The sequence below is a fragment of the Miniopterus natalensis genome, chromosome 8 (genome assembly GCF_054644295.1).
Source record: "Miniopterus natalensis isolate mMinNat1 chromosome 8, mMinNat1.hap1, whole genome shotgun sequence".
In the NCBI taxonomy this organism is placed as follows: domain Eukaryota; kingdom Metazoa; phylum Chordata; class Mammalia; order Chiroptera; family Miniopteridae; genus Miniopterus; species Miniopterus natalensis.
The window spans coordinates 17,612,449-17,631,742 of record NC_142088.1 but is presented as its reverse complement, the minus strand read 5'-3'; the positions used below and the strand labels follow the sequence as shown (position 1 = coordinate 17,631,742).

At 42.8% G+C, this 19,294-nt stretch overlaps 1 protein-coding gene across 2 annotated transcripts in view; it reads left to right on the top strand.

Annotated features, from left to right (window-relative positions):
• The first annotated feature begins 4,344 nt into the window (after positions 1–4,344).
• UNC80 (unc-80 subunit of NALCN channel complex) overlaps positions 4,345–19,294 on the top strand; it is a 159,903-nt gene continuing 144,953 nt past the window's right edge. For both annotated transcript variants that reach the window (XM_087819609.1, XM_087819608.1), the window contains exons 1-6: positions 4,345–4,436; positions 5,308–5,356; positions 8,170–8,326; positions 9,499–9,800; positions 16,021–16,144; positions 17,762–17,835. In XM_087819609.1, the coding sequence (XP_087675735.1) occupies positions 4,345–4,436; positions 5,308–5,356; positions 8,170–8,326; positions 9,499–9,800; positions 16,021–16,144; positions 17,762–17,835 (798 nt within the window). The remainder of the gene's footprint in view (positions 4,437–5,307; positions 5,357–8,169; positions 8,327–9,498; positions 9,801–16,020; positions 16,145–17,761; positions 17,836–19,294) is intronic.

The window sequence follows — 19,294 nt, the reverse complement described above, 5'->3', positions numbered from 1 at the left end:
GTTTAATTTTTGTTAAAATAAAACATTCAACCTGATCCTGAAAAGTTGTCAGAGAACATATGGATTATGAACTTTCTAATCCTGGCTTTACTGCTTACTGCTTACTGCTTACTGGTTATGTAACTTCAGACAGCTTACTTAATACGAGTCTTGATATGTCTCTAAGTCAGAAGTGCGGTGTGAAATGGACATTACCCACAGGGACTGGGGAAAGCTTGCATGATCTCAGCTCCATCTATATGAGTGGTTATGCTGAAGATAAAGAGTGTTCTATCAATAGTTATTGTTTGCCATTTTGAAAGGGAAAACTGTGACCTGTCAGAGTTTGATGGGATTTTAATTCAGGTTGGAAATGCACCTGAAGATCAGGTGGGCAAGTGCTTGCCCACATCACACTGGTGGGTTCTCTGGAAGCAGATCCCTTGATAAAGTTTGGATGCAAAAAAGTAATTGTAGCCAATGTGGAAAAGAGAAACCAATCTCTGCTGGGGTCAGGCCAGGGTCTGAGGTTTGTGCTGCTCTTCCATGACTGAGTCGTGGACAGAAGCTGCTCCCCTGGGAGAGGACACACGCGCTAGAGAACAGAAGGAATGAGGAGTGAAGTTGCAGCCAGACTGTTCGCCCCTGGCTGTTTCCTAAGGAGCCCAGCGCCTCGCCGTCTTCTCACACCAGCGCTCATTGTCACGTATTGCAGGGCATGCTAATGAAGGACCTTCTGAAATTTCAGCCGTTACACACAACTCTTCATGAATAAGAAAATGTCATTAGAATACTTCAGTGCAGATATTGCATTTCTACCTTTTTTAAAAAACATTTAAAAAAAATAAACAGATTTATTTTTTCTAAGTTGGCCCCTGTGCAGAAATGGTTTAGACTCTAGGAAAACATAAATCTCACCATTCTTTTAACAAGTGGTGATATAAAGATTTTTATAAAATATTTTTTTCTGCCCTTAAGGGAGAAACTAAACTGAATGATAGGGGGTATTCAGCATTTTTACCTTAATAAAATAAAGTAAGATTGCTTTATTACAGTGTAATATAAAGTAGGAACGTACGCATCTTCAACATCATAATTTAACAGTGTGCATAATAATAAAGGCTGAGGGTTAAAAATATTTCCAGCCACACCAATGTTAAAGAAATCAATACTCGGTGACTCAGCAAACATGGCACCCAGCATCGTGAAGCTTTCATACTCATTAAACAGAAAACACATGATTCGTTATAAAGCAAGAAAAAACAAAAATAGGCTTTAAGATATTGGAGTCTACCTGAAGCACGTATTTCTTCTTCTTAACTGTCTGGAAGAAAAGGGTTTTGTACTCCTGCAACAACTGTCAGCCAGTTGCTAGCTTTCAAAAAGCTGGTATGAATTTCTCTAGGGAAGCCACTGAAATGAAAGTCAAAACAGAGATTTGACCTATTCAGGGACTGACTATTCATGTATTACGATCGCAAATAAATGAATCCTACAGTGATGTCAGGAGCTGGCATCCAGCCGCATCCTCCGCCAGCATCTGGGAGGGACTCTGTGTCCCGTCACCCTGTGCCTCAGGGCTGTGTTGACTAACAAGTCCTAACGAGATGCCAAGTGGAAAGTAAAAAACTGAATGTAAACGCTCTAGCCATCTTCTCCACATAACTAAGATTTATACAACATCACCCCGAGAATGACCAGAACTCTTGTAAGTCCATCTTTCTTGGTGTCACTCTATGAAGGAGCATCTTGGGTTACAACATCGAGACTAAATGATGAAGGCTGAGCTACAGAAGAGTTCGTCTGAAAGGCTACAAAGCTAGGTCATCATGTCAAAAGAACAGTACTGACGATAGGGTAGAACAGGCACTCTTCCAAGTGCTTTACTTATATTGTGGATATTTTAAAATGTGTCTGCAAATTCTTTGACACTCCTCTGATTGAGAGGTAAGGTCTCCGTTGCTTCCTCTTGACCCCGGAGGAAACCTAATGACTAATAACCTATAGACTGAAGCAGAAATTGTCTGCATAGCTTTTGAGACTAGATGAGAGAAGGCTATGCAGCTTCTACCTCGTTCCGTAGGACGCTGTCTCTGGGTGAAGTGTGCTGTGAAAAGTCTGACCACCCCGAGACTGACTCTCAGGACAGGCCATGTATCTCGCTCCAGCTGTCAGGCAGCATCTCCTGTCAGCCATGGGAGTGACCCATCTGGGATGTGCAGACCATTCAGGTCTTCAGGTAACTATGGTCCCAACCCACAGCTAACTGAAACTGCATGAGGCTCTGAGGGAGAACTACCCTGCTGAGACATGCCAAACTCCTGACTTGAAAATCACGAGCACAATAAAATGGTGGTTTTGTGCCACTAAGATTTGGACTAATCATTTGTTATGAAACAGTTTTAACTAGAAAATATATTGACTCAATCCTCACAACAACCTTACAAAAATATCTACTCTTATTATTATTCTCATTTTTCAGATGAAGATACTGACTCCTGGAGATGTGAAGTGGTATTTTCAATGTTTCATGTCTTGTGAGCAGCAATGCTGGTACTTGAACCAGGTAGTCAGGTTCCAAGGACCTTGCTCTTAAGGATCTTGTAATAGTTGTTATCACAACTGAATTTCTTCTGTGATTTTCCCAGATTATGGATGAGATTGAACATACATAGTGATTATTGAGATTATTAATAAGATTTGAGCATAATTTTATTTCTCAAATTTTTGTCATTGCTTATTGATTTTGTAACGCATCCAGGATTTCACGGAATACTTTTCTAATCTCTAGACTGGTGTTCCCATCTATAGCTCTTGCCTATTTCAAACAAACTCTATGTTCCTGTCATATTAATCCCACTTAAGTGGAAAGGAAGATTTTACTTCCCTGCTCAAAGTCTTCCTATCCAGATTTCATAACCTGACATACAAAGATTTTCTCCACCCGATTCCTGCTCATGTTTTCTGCTTGTCCCTTTGTTCATAAGTGAGTCTGTATCATGTGTGCCGTGGTACCTTTTTCTTTACACGTCTGTCTTCCCTTCAATATTATGAGTTCCTTATGAGCAGGAATTGATATAGATTAATACTTAGCATATAAAATAAACTCATTAAATGTGCACTGAATAAGCTGTATTGAGAATCTCTCTTTCCTTTTTTCAAGCTTCATATTAAAAATGACTTCAAGAAATTCAATGAAGATTTCATTTCTGTGATTGAAAATACCAATTTATACCATATAGTTGTCTCTATATGGAGTAGACGCATGTAGTTAATAATACAGGAAATATTTCTATCTGTTGAGATCAGGACCTGGCATCTGATTCTCTATTTCATAGGCTGCAGCAATATCTTTGTTCAAAAAGGTATATGACTATGTTTGTTTGTTTGCAGGTAGCTGGACTCACAGCAAGGGTTTTCTACTCAGATTGCTTCACTTCAGCCCACCCCTGCTTGTTTCACTGCTGGGTAAAATATCTAAGAGCCATCCACCTGTAAGCTACACAGGCCCTTGATGTGACCACTGAAGGAAAATGTCAGATACCAATGGATGGACAGGGTCACCCAAGCGCACTGAGGAAGGAGGGTAAACCGCATTTCCGAACAGCGTGATTCAAAGGTTCTTTCTCACGTTGTAATTAACTGATACCCACAACTGGTTGGTTTGGAGACATTTCTGCTTTGGCAAAACAAGCAAGGTTAATTTCTCGTGGCTACCGTTTTGGAACGAGTTCTCACATCAGGGAACTTCCAAGCTTTCTCCCTGGCCAAGCTTGCCCCCCTCCTGGTTTGCTCTTCCAGTCCTTTTCATGCTCTCGGCCTGCTAAGCCCCAGGGGTGGGCTCTGACCCCCTTGCTGGGGGTGCGAATGATGCCAGGCTTAGCGACTGCTCTGCGGTTCCCCAAAGCTCCTCCCCCCTAGACCTTGCGGTTGGGAAGCTGACCGGCGGACAGTCCGGGGGTGCAGCTCCAAGGGAGGCTGCAGAGGAGCCACGCAGGGGCCCCGCGTGCGATGCGGGGCTTGGACTCCGCGCGCGGCCCCGGTCCCCCGGGCCCGGCGCGCGCGGGCCGCTGTCCACAGGGGCGGTGCTGAAAGCGGGCGCGGGCGCGGGCGGGGCGCTGCGCTGCGCTGCGGGCCCGCAGCTCCTCCGAGCGCCCCCTCCCTGCTCCGGGGCTCGCCAGCCCCCCCTCCCGCAGCCATGTTCCACGCGAGGGGAGGGGCGGGAGCGGGCCGAGGGACGCGGGATCGGGGCGGGGAGAGCCGGCTCTGCCTGGGGGAAGGAGGGGATGAGAGTTGGGGAGCGCGGCGGGAGGCGGCGGCCGAGCCAGCGCGGGTCCCGCGGCGAGGCCCCCGGGCGCCTCCATCATGGTGAAGAGGAAGAGCTCCGAGGGCCAGGAGCAGGACGGCGGCCGCGGCATCCCGCTGCCCATCCAGACCTTCCTGTGGCGGCAAACCAGGTGAGGGGCCCGCCGGGCCGGGGCTCCGGGCCCGACCGCGCCGCAGCGCGGCGCCCCCTCCGCGCCGCTTAACGCGCATTTGGAAAAACGCAGTAAAGTTTGGCTGCGGGCAGGGGGCAGTTCCGGAATAAATGTGTGCATCCTTTAGGGGCCGGGAGGGCGGCGAGTTGGGGGGGGGGGGGGGGCAGGGATCTAGGGAGGACCGTGAGGCCGGCTCTGCTCCGCGGCCCGTTTGCCCTCCATCTCCTGCCGTCCCCCCGCCGGGTGACCTGTTGTTTTCCCAGTTCCTGTTCGGCAAATACCTGCTGTGCCCACTTGTTAACCATTTTTGCTCGGACTCAGCGAGCGTCCTGTTCCTGGTTAAGTCGCCAGAGGAGAACGATTTTTTATCAGGCTCCCCCCACCCCTATTCCAATAATAAGCCTGAAACCTATTCCAATAAACAAGAAACAAGGGTTCGATTATTATTATTATTATTATTAATATTATTATTATTAAAGATTTATCATATCAGAAATTAGATTCTGGAAATCATGACCCACAAGCTGTGTTCATTTTCCAGTTTTAATACGGCTGCGCACGAGTAACGCACCGCTTCTGACTACTGGCAATTTAGAATTCAATTAGGTAAAATCTTCAGAATAAGAGTCGCTACAGAAAACACAGGGATCCACACCTCTCTCATATATGTAATTACATATGTAAAAAGCAAGCGTGGTCCGCTGTTCAACACCGGCGCGTTAACAAGCTATAAGGAGGCATGAAATTTGTTTCATAGCATCATGTTTTATTCATTGGGATATATGTGATAAGGATGTTCTAATAATAATTTCATTTATGTTGATAACAAATATCTCTATTAATTTTTCAGTGCATTTTTGAGGCCTAAACTGGGGAAGCAATATGAAGCCTCCTGTGTGGTATGTGATATTCACCATTTAATGATTTCCGTATTCTGTGTGGTATTTTCAACCCAAAGAAAGACATTAAATCATACTGACTGTAAATATATACTTTACTCAGCAAATATTACTGAGCACCTACTATGTGCCAAGCACAGTTCTAGATGATGGGAGAGAGCCAAAATCAAGACAAATACAGGGTTTGCATTCTAGCCGGAGGGGCCAGGCTACTCACAAACATGAAATACATAGTAAGCCAGATAGTGATAAGCAATATGAGAAAAATTCAGCAAGAAAAGAGATTAAGTAGCACTAGTGTGGGGGTTTCATTTTAGATGTGGTTGATGGATAATGTGAGCCTTGGACAAAGACTTGAAGGAAGGGAGAGAGGAATAGCTCAGAGAAGAGCAGAGTAAACAGCAAGTCTGAAGGACCTTCACCCAGAGTGGGGGAGGGTTAGAGCAGTAAAGAGGGCCGAGGAATAGCAGAGAACTGGGTGGTGGAGGGCCTTGCAAGGAAGAATAATAAATTAAGCCCTTAATTAACAAAATTGCAACTGTTATCTAGTGAAAGTTCATAAAATGAGTGTTTATGAACTACTCAAAGTAGCATGCAGTTCTGAACTTTTATGTCCTTTCATTGTTGTACAAGTCTGAAAACTAATGATATAAAATAATTATTAAAATAATGAAAGTAATACATGGGGTGGGCAAAAGTAGGCTTACAGTTGGGAGTACAAAAAACAGAGTTAATCCTTGTATTATTATTTATCGATTTTTTAATTATTTATTTGTGTTATTTGTCTCCTTGTTATTATTGTAATTATTTTGTATCCTTACTTATGATTTATCTTTTAGGAAATGATGGCTTGTAATTTAACCTACTTTTGCCCACCTCTGTATTTATGCAAAATAGAGTGCTTTGTCCTGAGATTCTAAGAGAATCCCATATCCCTACAAATTCACATTTTATAAATTGCAACCAAAAGACATGAAATTGTGAAGCAAATGAAGTGAGATTTCCATAGACTTCATTAAAACTTGAAGCTCACATTGTGTATATTATGACCTAAATGTGGAAACCTACCTATTTAGATATTGCCATGAATATTTGCAAATGACTACACAGACCTCCTAGTAAAGAGCTCTGAAATGTGTTAGGGCCACAGCCTAGGATGGAAGCCAGCCGGAACGTTAAATACAAGCACACACACTCATACACTCTCACAGTCCCAAGCTGAACTTAGTTTTGTTGCATCTCCTGCCCTTCAGAGTTGTCACAGAGATCTGTTTTAGGTCTAACTTTCTAACAAGAGCCTTTGACTGGAAATTGTTTTGTATTTTTCTCAATGTAGAGTAATTTCACACTTGAAATCTCGGAGTCTTCCTTAAACCATGCTTACAATTATACTAGCTTAAAATAATCCTGACCTTTCTCTGTTCTTGGCAAAGACATGTCTGACATTTTTAATGTCACAAAATATCAACTAGCTAGGCCACATTCATAGACAGGTAGGTATAGAAGTATAAACATCTAAATTGAAAGTTATTTTATCTACTAAAAATTACCTGAAGGCTCAGAAATTGAAGGAGATCAACGGGGGGTGGGGGGGGGGGAAGGGCATCTTTAATACTTTCAACAATAAAGATGAATTTTAAAAACTATTTGAATTTGCATTGTCAGCATATCCAAAGGCTTTTATTTTGTTGTTTGTTTGTTTAAAAAAAAGACTGGATCTCTAGTTTTACTTCTTACCAGAACTTCAGCATGCTTTTCATTAGGAATTTTTTTTTTTTTGAATCAAAAAGTTTCCATTGGAAAATCTCTGTATTAAGCCACATCTCTTTTTCTCAAGTATCCTAAAAATTCCAATAATACAGCTCAAACTCTTGGGATTTGTATTATGATCACTCTAGAGCACACCGACACAATTTTCTAGACCATTTGTAGCATCAAGTACCAATTGGGTTCTGTTCACACTAGTTCTCTTCACACTAGTCAAATACTTAAATCTATTTTACATTTCATACCTACACTTTCCCCAACACTTTAGAGTAATATACTCCTTTTCCTTCAAAAAATGAAAATAAAAAAATGAAAAAACAGTTGAGTAGATCAGACTTCTATGGGTTACTGCACTCCCTGAGAGTATCCCTGGCCAGGATAGAAAAGCTAAACCACCAAAGTAAAAACAGCTCGCTTTCCTCCCTCCCTCCATCCCTTTGTCTCTTCCTTTTTTTCTTTACTCAACATGTACATGCAGTATCTTTATGGTTCCAGGCATTAGGTCAGGAGTATCCTGCGCCCAGTCATTGCTGGGGACATGGAATAACTCAGGGATCCCAAAGTCAGATTTCTTGAAAGGGTGTATCTTATTTAACACTTATTGAACATTGACATGAATTCTGTTCCTCAAGACACTTTTACAAAAGACATTTCACTTTGGTATGCAATTGTGACAGCCTCTTTGGATGACTCAGCAGCATTTTATAAAATATTCCATCCAAAATTGTATGAATTAAATGTGTTGTACTCTTTGTTAGAGGAAGCTTATTTTGATGGATATGATACTTATTTAATAATTCACGCCATGTACTTTGGATAAAAACCTGAAAATGTGTCAGTAATGGGAAATTATTACTAACCTATTGCGTGTCAAAAAAACCCCAAAAAAACACACCAATGAAATGCAGTGTAAGCGCACTCTAAAGAATCTGGTCCAGGAATTTGCATCTTTTAGGGTATACAGTACCTTGATATCATTTTTTCACCAACCAGAATCTCTGAGTCCTTGTTTTACATGGTTTTGTGTGTTTTTTTGGTATCTCTAGTCCTTTGAACGAGTGTTGGTAGAAAACAAGCTGCATGGCCTCTCTCCGGCCCTCTCTGAAGCCATCCAGAGTATTTCCAGGTGGGAGCTGGTGCAAGCTGCTTTGCCTCATGTCCTCCACTGCACTGCAACCCTCCTTTCCAACAGGAACAAGCTAGGTTGGTGCTCCTGTGTTACTTACTTATGGCACACCACCATCCTTTGTGTTCAACATTCACAATAGCAGTTATTGGGGATTTAATATTTTCCCGGGCATTGTGCACACATTATCTCATTTAATTCTCACCCCTCCCCCCCCCAACATGCACACATTACTACCACCGTTATCTCCATATTGCCAATGAAGGAACTGGCTCTCTTACATTTTAATTAATTTTACAAGTAATACATGAATATATATCCTCCTAAACATTAAAATGTTATAGGAAATCTAAAGACTCTCACCCATCCAAGATGAGTCCCCATCTTTGCCCTCCCAGCTCCTAAAGTAACCACTTCCACTTTGTGGTACTGTATGTATGTGCATGCATATACATAAAGATTGTTTTTCATTTTTAGAAATTTTGTAGGTTTCTTTTATCACATGACAGTCTATCCTAATCATCTACCCCATGTTAGTGTGGGTGCTGTCTTCCATCCAGTTCGTTGCCTTCATTTGGGTCTCTGCTCAAATGGTACCTTCATAGAGGTGCCTCTCCTGGTCACATTGCCTAAAATAGAGTAGCTGTTATCTTCAGAGTCTATGTTCTTAACCGTTACGCTTCCCATTTGGAAATATATAGTTGACTCTTGAACGACAGGTGGAGGGTTGGGGTTGGGGTGTGGTTAGATGCACACACAGACATCCCACCTGCAAAACCCACATATAAACTTTAACTCTGTAGTCCGCCCTTGTATCTGTGGAATAAACCAACCACAGACTGAAAACAGTATTTTTGACCCTGGTTGGTTGAATCTGCAGATGCAAAATGCAAGGATAGGAAAGGTCGATTGTATTTACCTGAAAAAATCTGCACCTATGAATGGACTGGTGCAGTTCAATCCCATGTTCTTCAAGGGCCAACCGTGCTTGATATCTGACTGAGGAAATGTGATGCATGCCTTTTCTCCTCCTATGACAGCATGTCATTCTGCAGACTGTGGCCTGTTAGAAAACCCCAAAACAAGAATGTGCCCTTCCAGCAGTGGTTGTAAGGGGTATAAAGAAATGCTAGTGCCTCCCAGGAAATCGAACCACAGAGCAAGGATGTTCTTCCTAGACCCCAAGTTGACATCCATTGTTCTGGCCACAGAGTTTGCCTTACCCTGGCTGTGTGGTTATCCCATGCAGGCCACCAGGATAAACTGGGTGTTGCTGAGACAAAGCTCCTCCACACTCTGCACTGGATGCTCCTGGAGGCCCCCCAGGACTGCAACAGTGAGCGGTTTGGGGGCACAGACCGAGGATCCAGCTGGGGTGGCAGTAGCAGTGCTTTTATCCATCAGATTGAAAACCAGGGTTCTCCAGGGCCGCCTTGCCAAAGAAGCTCCAACGACGATGAAGAGAATAACCGAAGGAAGATATTCCAGAACTCCATGGCTACTGTGGAGCTCTTCGTGTTTCTGTTTGCTCCTCTAGTCCACAGAATCAAGGTAAGCAGAAGGTCATGTCAGGCTGAGTCTTTTTACCCATTTTAGTTTTAGTTAGAATTTACTTTCTTTTTTTTAATTTATCTTTATTGTTGGAGTATTACAGGTGTCCCATTTTTCCCCCCAATTGACCCCCTCCACTTCACTCCCCCCCCAGGCCTTCACCCCATTATTAACTGTGTCCATAGGCTATACATATATGCATATAACTTCTTTGGTTAACCTCTTCCCACCCTCCACCCCCTTCCCTCTTTCCTCTGAAATATGGTCATCTGTTGCATGCATCAATGTCTCTGGATCTATTTAGTTCATCAGATTCTTTTGTTCATTGGCTTCTTCTTAAAGAAGACCCTTCAACTTTTCCTGTAGTGCTGGTTTGGTGGTGATGAATTCCTTTAGCTTTTTCTTATCTGTGAAGCTCTTTATTTGACCTCTAATTCTAAATGATAGCTTTGCTGGGTAGAGCAGTCTTGGTTGTAGTTCCATATTTTTCATCACTTTGAATATTTCTCGCCACTCCCTTCTGGCCTGCAAAGTTTCTGCTGAGAAATCAGCTGACAGTCGTATGGGGGCACCCTTGTAGGTAACTAATTGCTTTTCTCTTGCTGCTTTTAAGATTCTCTCTTTGTCTTTAACCTTTGGCATTTTAATTATGATGTGTCTTGCTGTGAGCCTCTTTGGGTTCCTCTTGTTTGGGACACTCTGTGCTTCCTGGACTTGTAAGTCTATTTCTTTCCCCAGGTAGGGGAAGTTTTCTGTAATTATTTTTTCAAATAGGTTTTCAATTTCTTGGTCTCTTTCTTCCCTTTCTGGCACCCCAATAATACTAATGTTGGACCTCTTGAAGTTGTCCCAGAGGCTCCTTAAACTATTTTCATATTTCTGGATTCTTTTTTCTTTTTGCTCTTCTGGTTAGGTGTTTTTTGTTTCCTCATGTTCCAAATTGCTGATTTGATTCTCAGCGTCCTCTACTCTACTATTGATTCCCTGTAAATTATTCTTCATTTCAGTTCGTGTAGCCTTCATTTCAAATTTGTACTTTATTATGTTATTGATTTTCTCAGTTATTTCCCTAATAGTCTGCTTAAACATCCTTATAAACAAAATTCTGAACTCTGTATCTGTTAGCTTGCTTGGGTCTATTTCATTTAGTTTCTCTTCTAGAGATTTCTCCTGTTCTTTCCTTTGTAACATGTTTCTTTGCCTCCACATTTTGGCTGCTTCTGGTGTTTGTTTCTATGTATTAGGTAGAGCTGCTATGTCTCCTGGAATTTGTAGAGTGGCTTTGTGTAGTAGGTGTCCTGTAGGGTCCAGTGGCTCAGCCTCCCCAGTCACCTGAGCTGGGCCTTCTAGGTGCTCCCCTGTGTGGGCTGTGTGCACTGTCCTGTTGTAGTTGAGCCTTGGTTGCTGTTGGCGTCCCTGGGAGGAACTGACCCCCAGGCCAATCGGCTGTGAGGAGCAGCTGCAACTACAGCCAGAGAGCTGCTGTGCTGGAGGCACCCCTATGGAGCAGGATTTACTTCAGTGGAGCTTTGGTGTTCACCAAGTGTGCCCCTTGAGTGTGTCACTCGTGGATGTGGTCGGGTTGTAATCTAGAATGGTCGAGTCTGACCACCAGGTGCAATGTCTCTGGGGCCTCCCGGGAGGTGCAAAGTCAGCCTGTGCCAGTGCCTTGCCCAGGGCCACCCAGCATGAGCTACACAGCAAACTGTAGTTGGCTGCTCCTTGTGCTGGGCTTGGAGGTGCCCAGGAGAGGCCAAGCTATGAGCCAGTGCAGGCTGCCACTAGTGCCAGGCCTGGGGCCGCTTATCAAGCCGTATGGGGCACGCTGCTGCTTGTTTGAGAGATTTTAGGAAAGTCCTAAGCCTGAGGCTGGAGAGGCCACTTGCACAGAAAAGCCCCTGGAAATGGCCTGGATGAGCTGCAGGTGGGAGGGGCGGGGCCTCCGGGCATCACGGGGCGGGGCCAAGGTGAGAGTCAGGTGCTGGCGATTCAAACATGGCGCCTGCCTGCTGGCTGTGCGGGGAGGACTCGCCAAAGGAGCCATGGCCTCTGCCGGCCCTTCTGCCTGGAGGAAGCCGCCCCTCCGCCTCTCGCCCGGATCTCAGGAAGGTTAGTTCCTCCCCGAGTGTCCCGGGTCCTTTCAGGCTGCTGCCCGGCGCTGGGCTCAGAGGGAGCGTCCGAGTGAGTCCGTGCCGGGCCCTTTAGAGGAGCTGCTGGGGCTCCCGCAGCCTCCAGGACCCTCAGGGACAGTCCCGCTGGTTTCACAGCCTAGAGTTGTGGGGGCGTCTCTTCCCGGCCCTGGAGCCCTGGGCTGGGGCCTGCTGTGGGGCTGGGACCCTCCCTCCTCCGGGAAACCTCCGCCGGGGAGATTCCCTCCAGGTGTGGGCCCGAGGCCGGGTGTCCAGGATCCAGCCCCAACCGGCCGGCGTCTCCGCCCCTCCTCCCGGTCTCGGTGCTTCTTCAGGTCCCTGGTTGTGGGGCTTCTGTGCAGCCAGATCTCAGGAGGCTCTGAGTGACAGTGGTTCTGTATTTTAGCTGTAATTTTGATGCGGTTGCGGGAGGCGGCGGGTGCAGCTGTTACCTCGCCGCCGTCTTGTTTCCTTTCTCTAGAATTTACTTTCAATTAAAGTTGTCCGTTGCTGGTAGGAATAGAACTAAAATTACCTGTAAATTTCCCAAATGATTTTCATGCATTGGCTGCATTGCGCATCAAACATACTAAACATTTTGAATCTTGTTAAATCAAATTAAATTGTTGCTTTAAAAGCTTTAACTTTTCATTTTAAAAAGTCTTTTCATAAAGGTTACACTTAATGGAAAGCATTGATTTAACTGAGACTGTTCCCCTGGCTAACAGGATCTGCAGTCCTGGGTCCTGCCTACCTTCTCTGCCAAATCTTTCTCCATCTCACTAACCTCTCTCTTGTTCACTAACCTCCAGGATCATCCTCAAGCTGGACAAGTGCTTTCTTGCATTCAGGTCCTTGCACTGATTTTTCCTTCCATTTGAAACATTTACCCCCATGCTCCACCTTTAGATTTCACAAGGCCACGTCATTCTCATGGCTTTACTCACAACTCAAATGTCACCACCTCAGAAAGAATTTCCCTGCCTACTTTAGTGCCACAAGCGCATGACTGTTTTTTTCCCCTTAGCACTTTTCAATACCTGAAATTATTTTATGTCCCATAGCTGTTTGAATGATAAAGAGTATCTTCTCCATCTATGAGTTTCTGGTCATGTATGAATACATAGCATTGGGTGGCCCATTAAAGGGAACTCTAGAAGTGGAATTAGGGCCCCAGAGTTTATGGATTCAGCTAACTTAAGATATACAAAGGAAAACAAGAGAAGGCCATAGGTTCTGCAGGTATTCAGTTCTGAAGAATGACTGGGTTTACTGGTGTTTTGTGGGGAAAGTAAAATTAATCAACAGGTAAGTATGATGCTTGAGGATAACTTGTCTTCAAGAGATACTCAATCGCCCTGCTGGGCATGGCTCAGCAGTTGAGCTTCGACCTAGGATCCAGGAGATCGGCAGTTAAATTCCCAGTCAGGCCACAAGCCTGGGTTTCAGGCTCTGTCCCCAGTGGGGGGCGTGCAGGAGGCGGCCGATCTATGACTCTGTCATCATTGATGCTTCTATCTCTCCCTCTCCCTTCCTCTCTCTGAAATCAATAAAGACCTTTTGTTTGTTGTTGTTTTTTAAGGGAGATACACAATCTATTTGGGAGTATATCAAATAAAACAAATGATGACAGTAACCATCAGTAAGTTTCACCAGAGGTTAAAGGCCAGGGTTTTAGTATGAGAGCTCACGCACCGCTGCAGTGTCCATTGGAGTCTTATTTGCGTCAAGACTGCTTATGAGAAACGTGGAAAAGGGCTGAGCTCAGAAACTACAAAATCCTTGAAATCGGACCCATTGAGTTTGGCATCCTGCATCTCTGGGGACAAATCTGATAAGCTTTGCTTACTGTTAATTCATGCTTGCTGGACCTAACACCACCCTTAATGCTGTGCAGCCTTCCCTGTGTCCATTTCAAGGGAAGGGGGTCACTCTCCCATTCACTCCAGACCTGCCTGTCAAGCTGTTTACTCAACATCTCTAGCTGAATAATCTAACAGGCATCCCAAACCTAACATGTCTAAAACCAGGCTCCCGGGATCCCCAAACCCGCTCCTCCTTCATCCTGTCCATCTTTATCAATGACAAAGCCAGACATCTTTGACACCTTTTTCTCTTACGCTCCACCTCTGTTCAGTGAGCTTTATCTCCAGAATGTGTCCAGAATCTACCCCTTCTCATTTTGCCTCTGCCAACACCCCAGTCTAACCATCTCTCCCCTAGATGATAATATAGCTTCCTACATAGCCTCTCTTTCCACCCCTGCCCTAATTCTCAATAGCCTGAGTGATCCTATCAAGACATACGTCCAGTCATGTCATTCTACTACTCAGAACCTTCTTCCTCAGGCATTGCCCAAGCCCTCACTATGACCTGTCAGGCCTGTATTATTTGGAACTCAACAACTTCTCTGACCATACTTTTTTCTACTCTTCTGACATTCACTTGGCTCCTGGCTGCTTCTAATACCTTTCACTTGCTGATCCCTTTTCACATAATGCTTTTTTTTGGAAATATCTACATGGCAGCTCCTTTCTCAAAAGTTACCTTCACAATCAGGCCTTCCCCAGCCATCAGGGCTAACACAGAAACACTTTGCCTGACACAGCTCTTTACCTGCTTTATTTTCCTTTGCACTAGGAGAACAGGGGGTTTTGTATGTTTTCTTCACTGATGTATCCCCAGGGCCTAGAATAGTACCAGGTACATAATAGATGGTCTTTAAACACTTATAGAATGAATGTACTTCCCTAGGGAGTCATCCTAGAGGCTTTTCCTATTGTGGACACTGCTGTGGTGCCAGGCTCCCAGTCAGTAGCCTACACAAGAGCCCTCTCTCTACCCACATGCAGGTTTATTCAAGGATTTCCTGAGCCTTCCCTCCCAGTTGAAGCTTCTTTCTTTGACATTGATTCACCATTTGCAGGATCACTTTTTGTTTTCTTTTTTTCCCAATTTCTTCCCAGCTCTTATTTTTCCAGATCAGTGGTTTTCAAACATAACTAAGTGGGAGAGTCACCAGGGGGATCTTTAGAAAACCTCACAGTGACTCTAATTTAATCCGTCTGGGTAGGGAAGGAAGTGGGGCCTGGGCCTCCTGTGTTTTAAAAGCTCCCCAGGCGATTATAATACGCCAGGCAGGGTTGCAAATCACTGCCCTAAGTGAATGCCTGCGTCGCAGCTGTGTTCATGAATCTCCTACCACATTCTCTACATCGTTTTATTTATTTATTTATTTATTTATTTATTTATTTATTTATTATTTATTATTGCTTTGAGAGGCTAGGTTGTTTAACATGTAATCTCAGAATGTCATATATTTGTATTTATACAACATGAGAGTGCATCTTAAACATGGCTTCTCAAAATGATGTAATGATGAAACACAAAATGTGCTCCCTGCAATAGATCTTAAACTGTGGATATATTGAGTGAGTTTGAGTTGCAAAGTCAGTGCAATTCAGCAAGTATTTATTGAGCACCTATTGTGCACCCAATTCCAAATGTTGTGTTAATCATGATGATGATGGGGGAGGGAAGATACCTGATATATCCCTACCCTTGAGGAGTTAAAGATTGTTGAGAAGGCAACATTACAGAATAATACACTAGGGAGTGTCACAATATATGTTCCTGTTTCTGTGAAATGCAAGAACAGGAGATGGGACTGGAGAATGGAAAGTCAAATAGCCAGCATCTGAGGATATTGCCTGTGAGGAAGAAGGAAAGACAATTAAGTAATTAAGAGGAATAATAATTATTACCACAGGAAAGAGGTCTGCCAAGCCTTGAAATAAACAGGCCTCCGTCACTGTGAACACAAAACAATAATTTGTGTGTTTCATGCTTTGCCCAAAGCTGAATTTTAATTAAATATTAATTTTGCCTAAAGCAGACCACTCTGATTTCCATAGTAATTGTGATGATAATGTAGGGCTATTGGTTTACCCTGGAATACTCATTTGTGTGCTGAACAAAGATCTGGAAGGTCAACCCATTTTGAAAATAATCTTGTGAATGATGTTAATCCTTGCATGGACTGGTCCCTTCAACCAGTTCTTAGAGGCCGCTTAGATCTCCTCTTCTCCCAGGAATCTGACCTCACGTTCCGACTGGCCAGCGGGCTTGTTATATGGCAGCCCATGTGGGAGCACAGACAGCCCGAAGTCTCTGGCTTCACAGCCCTGGTGAAGCCCATCAGGAACATCATCACAGGTTTGTGACTCAGATGCCCAGTGGGATGGTCTTAGGAAGGAGGGTGATGGGAGAATTTGCCCTTAAAGAAGCCAAATGGAAGAAACTTTCTCCGAGGAGTTAGCTAGGTGTCCCCAGTATAGGAGTCATTCACATGATGAGAAACTCCAAACCAAGGGCATATGCTGTTATGTTGTGTGACTTTGAGTAAGTCAATTAAACTTCCTGTATAACTTAACACAACCTTGCAAGGTACATGAATATTAAGGAGTTTTGTAAACTAGGAGTGCCATATTACTCATATACATATGTTTATAGTGACGTCATGCTTACTATGGTCATTGAAAAGGAAAGTGAAATTTTTCATAGAGTTGAAGAAGACTAAGCCGACAACTTCCATGTATACAATACATGAACTATTGAAATAAACGATAAAGTCAAGAGTAACAGTCTGTCATATGGTTTAAGCATCAAGGAACTAAATAAGTAAAGATGTCATCGCCAGACGTGATCTACTTAAGATTCCATGGCTAGAATAAGGTTAGTTTCATTGGATTAAAACAGTCTGAGGGTGGAGACAGATACATGAGGTTTAAAAACTAAACACAGTGTGAATTAGACATAATAACAATAAAACATGCTTTAGTAGAACAAAACTATTATTGAAAAGCCATTCTTTATGTTTGTTAAAGAAAAACTTTTTTCATTTATTTTAAGACCTGTCACTTTCTTATATGATTGGAGGGGTCACTTCAAATTTAGGTTCTTTCTCTCTCTCCCTCCCCTTCTCTCCCTCCCTCCTCCCTTTCTTCTCTCTCCTCATACATAAACTATCATTTAACACATGTACAAATACTATTAAGAATTCACGTCAGGTGAATAGTACTGGGGCTCTTCCCCTCCCTTTGCTTGTGGATGATATTCACAGTGAGTTCCTGTCCCCTCTTCCTGACCCCTGGGGACTTGAAATGGTGCTCAGCTCTTGAGGGAAAATCAAACCGAGCTTAGACCACAGGGCCAGGAGTAAAAGCAATGGCGCATGGTTGACACTCCCCCTGGTCTTATGAGGTTGGTAAATCACCTTCCTTTCAGCACCAGGTTACTCACAATTCAAATGGAGCATTGTCATTTAGCACAGCTTATTGTGGTCATTAAAGCAGAGACCCTGGAGCCAGATAACCTGGGCTGGAACCTTTATACAAAGGTCAGGAAATCTTGGGCAAGTTAAACTTGCTGTGCCTCACGTCTTCACTTGTGAAATGGGTCTAATAATACACCACATGTTATTAAGCTATTACTTTAAGGGTTAAATAAGTTGATAACACTCATAACAGGACTTGGCAGATATTAAGTACTCTGTAGATGTTAACTATTATTGTTCTTAGCATTGCCAACATTTTAGCACCTTAACCTATTGAGTCAGACTAAATAGATGAAGAGATCTAGATTAACAACCTAGAAATACTAAGATTTTTAAATTGGTTATTTGATTTCTCTTACAACACATGTTATTAAATGTCTTTTTTCAAGATGATAATGAACTGTTAAAATAGGATTTTCTTAATTTGAAAATGAAATGAACTTACGAAATAAAATGAACTTATAAAATCTGTGATAGAATTTCTTTCATCTTTGCAGCTAAGAGAAGCTCTCCTGTTAATAGTCAGAGTCAGACCTGTGAATCTCCAAATCAGGACACAAGACACGGGGAGGTGAGTTTATTTTAACCATGAGAAGAAAGGGGACGGTCATTCCTTGGACGCAGTGTAGTATGAAGGGTAAGACATGAGTTCTAGAATCATACAACTTGGCTTCAATGCCAGCTTCCCTTCCCTGAATGTGAAACTTTAAACATCCTCAGGTTTTCTATCTATCAGTGTGGAAGATAATTTTATGCACTTCCCAGAAGGGTGGGTGGGGATGCTGAAAGAAGACTGTGTACAACTATTGGTTTATCTCTCAATAGCTAGGGTGTGACATTAGATGTTCGTTATCATTATTCATCCTTTGTTAACTAAACCATCACCTTGTTCTCAGTCAGTTATTGAATCCCCTAAGGAACATGTGTTAAGTAATCCTAAAATAGGTACGATAGTGCTGTAGCAGGTGGGGAGGAGGGAGTAGAAAAGAGTCATAAGATACAGTCCTACCCTTAAGGAAGCTAAAAGTTTAATGAGGAATCAAGACTAATACACATAAAACAGAAGATGCAAAATAAAACAATATAATTCAATGCAAATTTGTCATGCACTATTTGGTTTGGAAAAGAAGGAAATGAAGGCAAGAGTAGTGCAAAGCTATTGCCACTAACTTAGCATGTTTTCCGATGACTTGCCTTCATTTCCAATTCAACATGCACAAAATAAAACTTGCTGGCTTCCATCCAATGATGGAGCATGACTGCTAGGAGTGGCATCGTTCTTTATATGCTCCAAGCTGAAAATTTGGGTATCCTATTATATCTACTATTCACTGAGCAATTGCTAGGTGCACACACTGTGATTTATATGCTACATTTGATCTCTTCTATGATGTGCTTTCTTTCACTTTTAACATCTTTGAAATTGAGTGTATTTGATGACCTTTGGCCTCTTACAATCTCCGTCTCTGGCAGCAGTCTTGATATAGTTGTCGTTGTTGCTCAGCATGAATTTGGTCATTTCTAGCATCTGAATTTGCAGAATCAGGATCAGTGGTTCTATAAGAATATGTCAGAAGGAATAGTGGAACACTCTTTTATAAAATAATACTTGACACAGGGAAAGCATTTTATGGAAAAACATATATCAACAACTCTGTGTTAAATTTTCTAAATGTAAAAAAAAAAAATAAGTATGCCTACACCAATTTATTTCACTCTTATTTTCCTTTCTACGTATACACAGGATGAATATATAATCAAAAGCTGTTCCTACATAAGTCTGAAATAGACCCTTTAATAAATATAAAATAAAAAGTCCTCACTGATAAGAAGTGTCCTAGTTTTTTCCTTAATTGAAAATAAAATAATGGTATATCTTATAACTGATGATATCTTAGATATAATGAAATACATAAATATCATAATTCATTCTCCTTAATCCTCTCTATTTGATTTTTTGCTGAGAAATCATAGTTTGTTTTCTTTTTATTATGTAGCTCAGATGTGCTCTTTCTTCTCTATGCCTACTA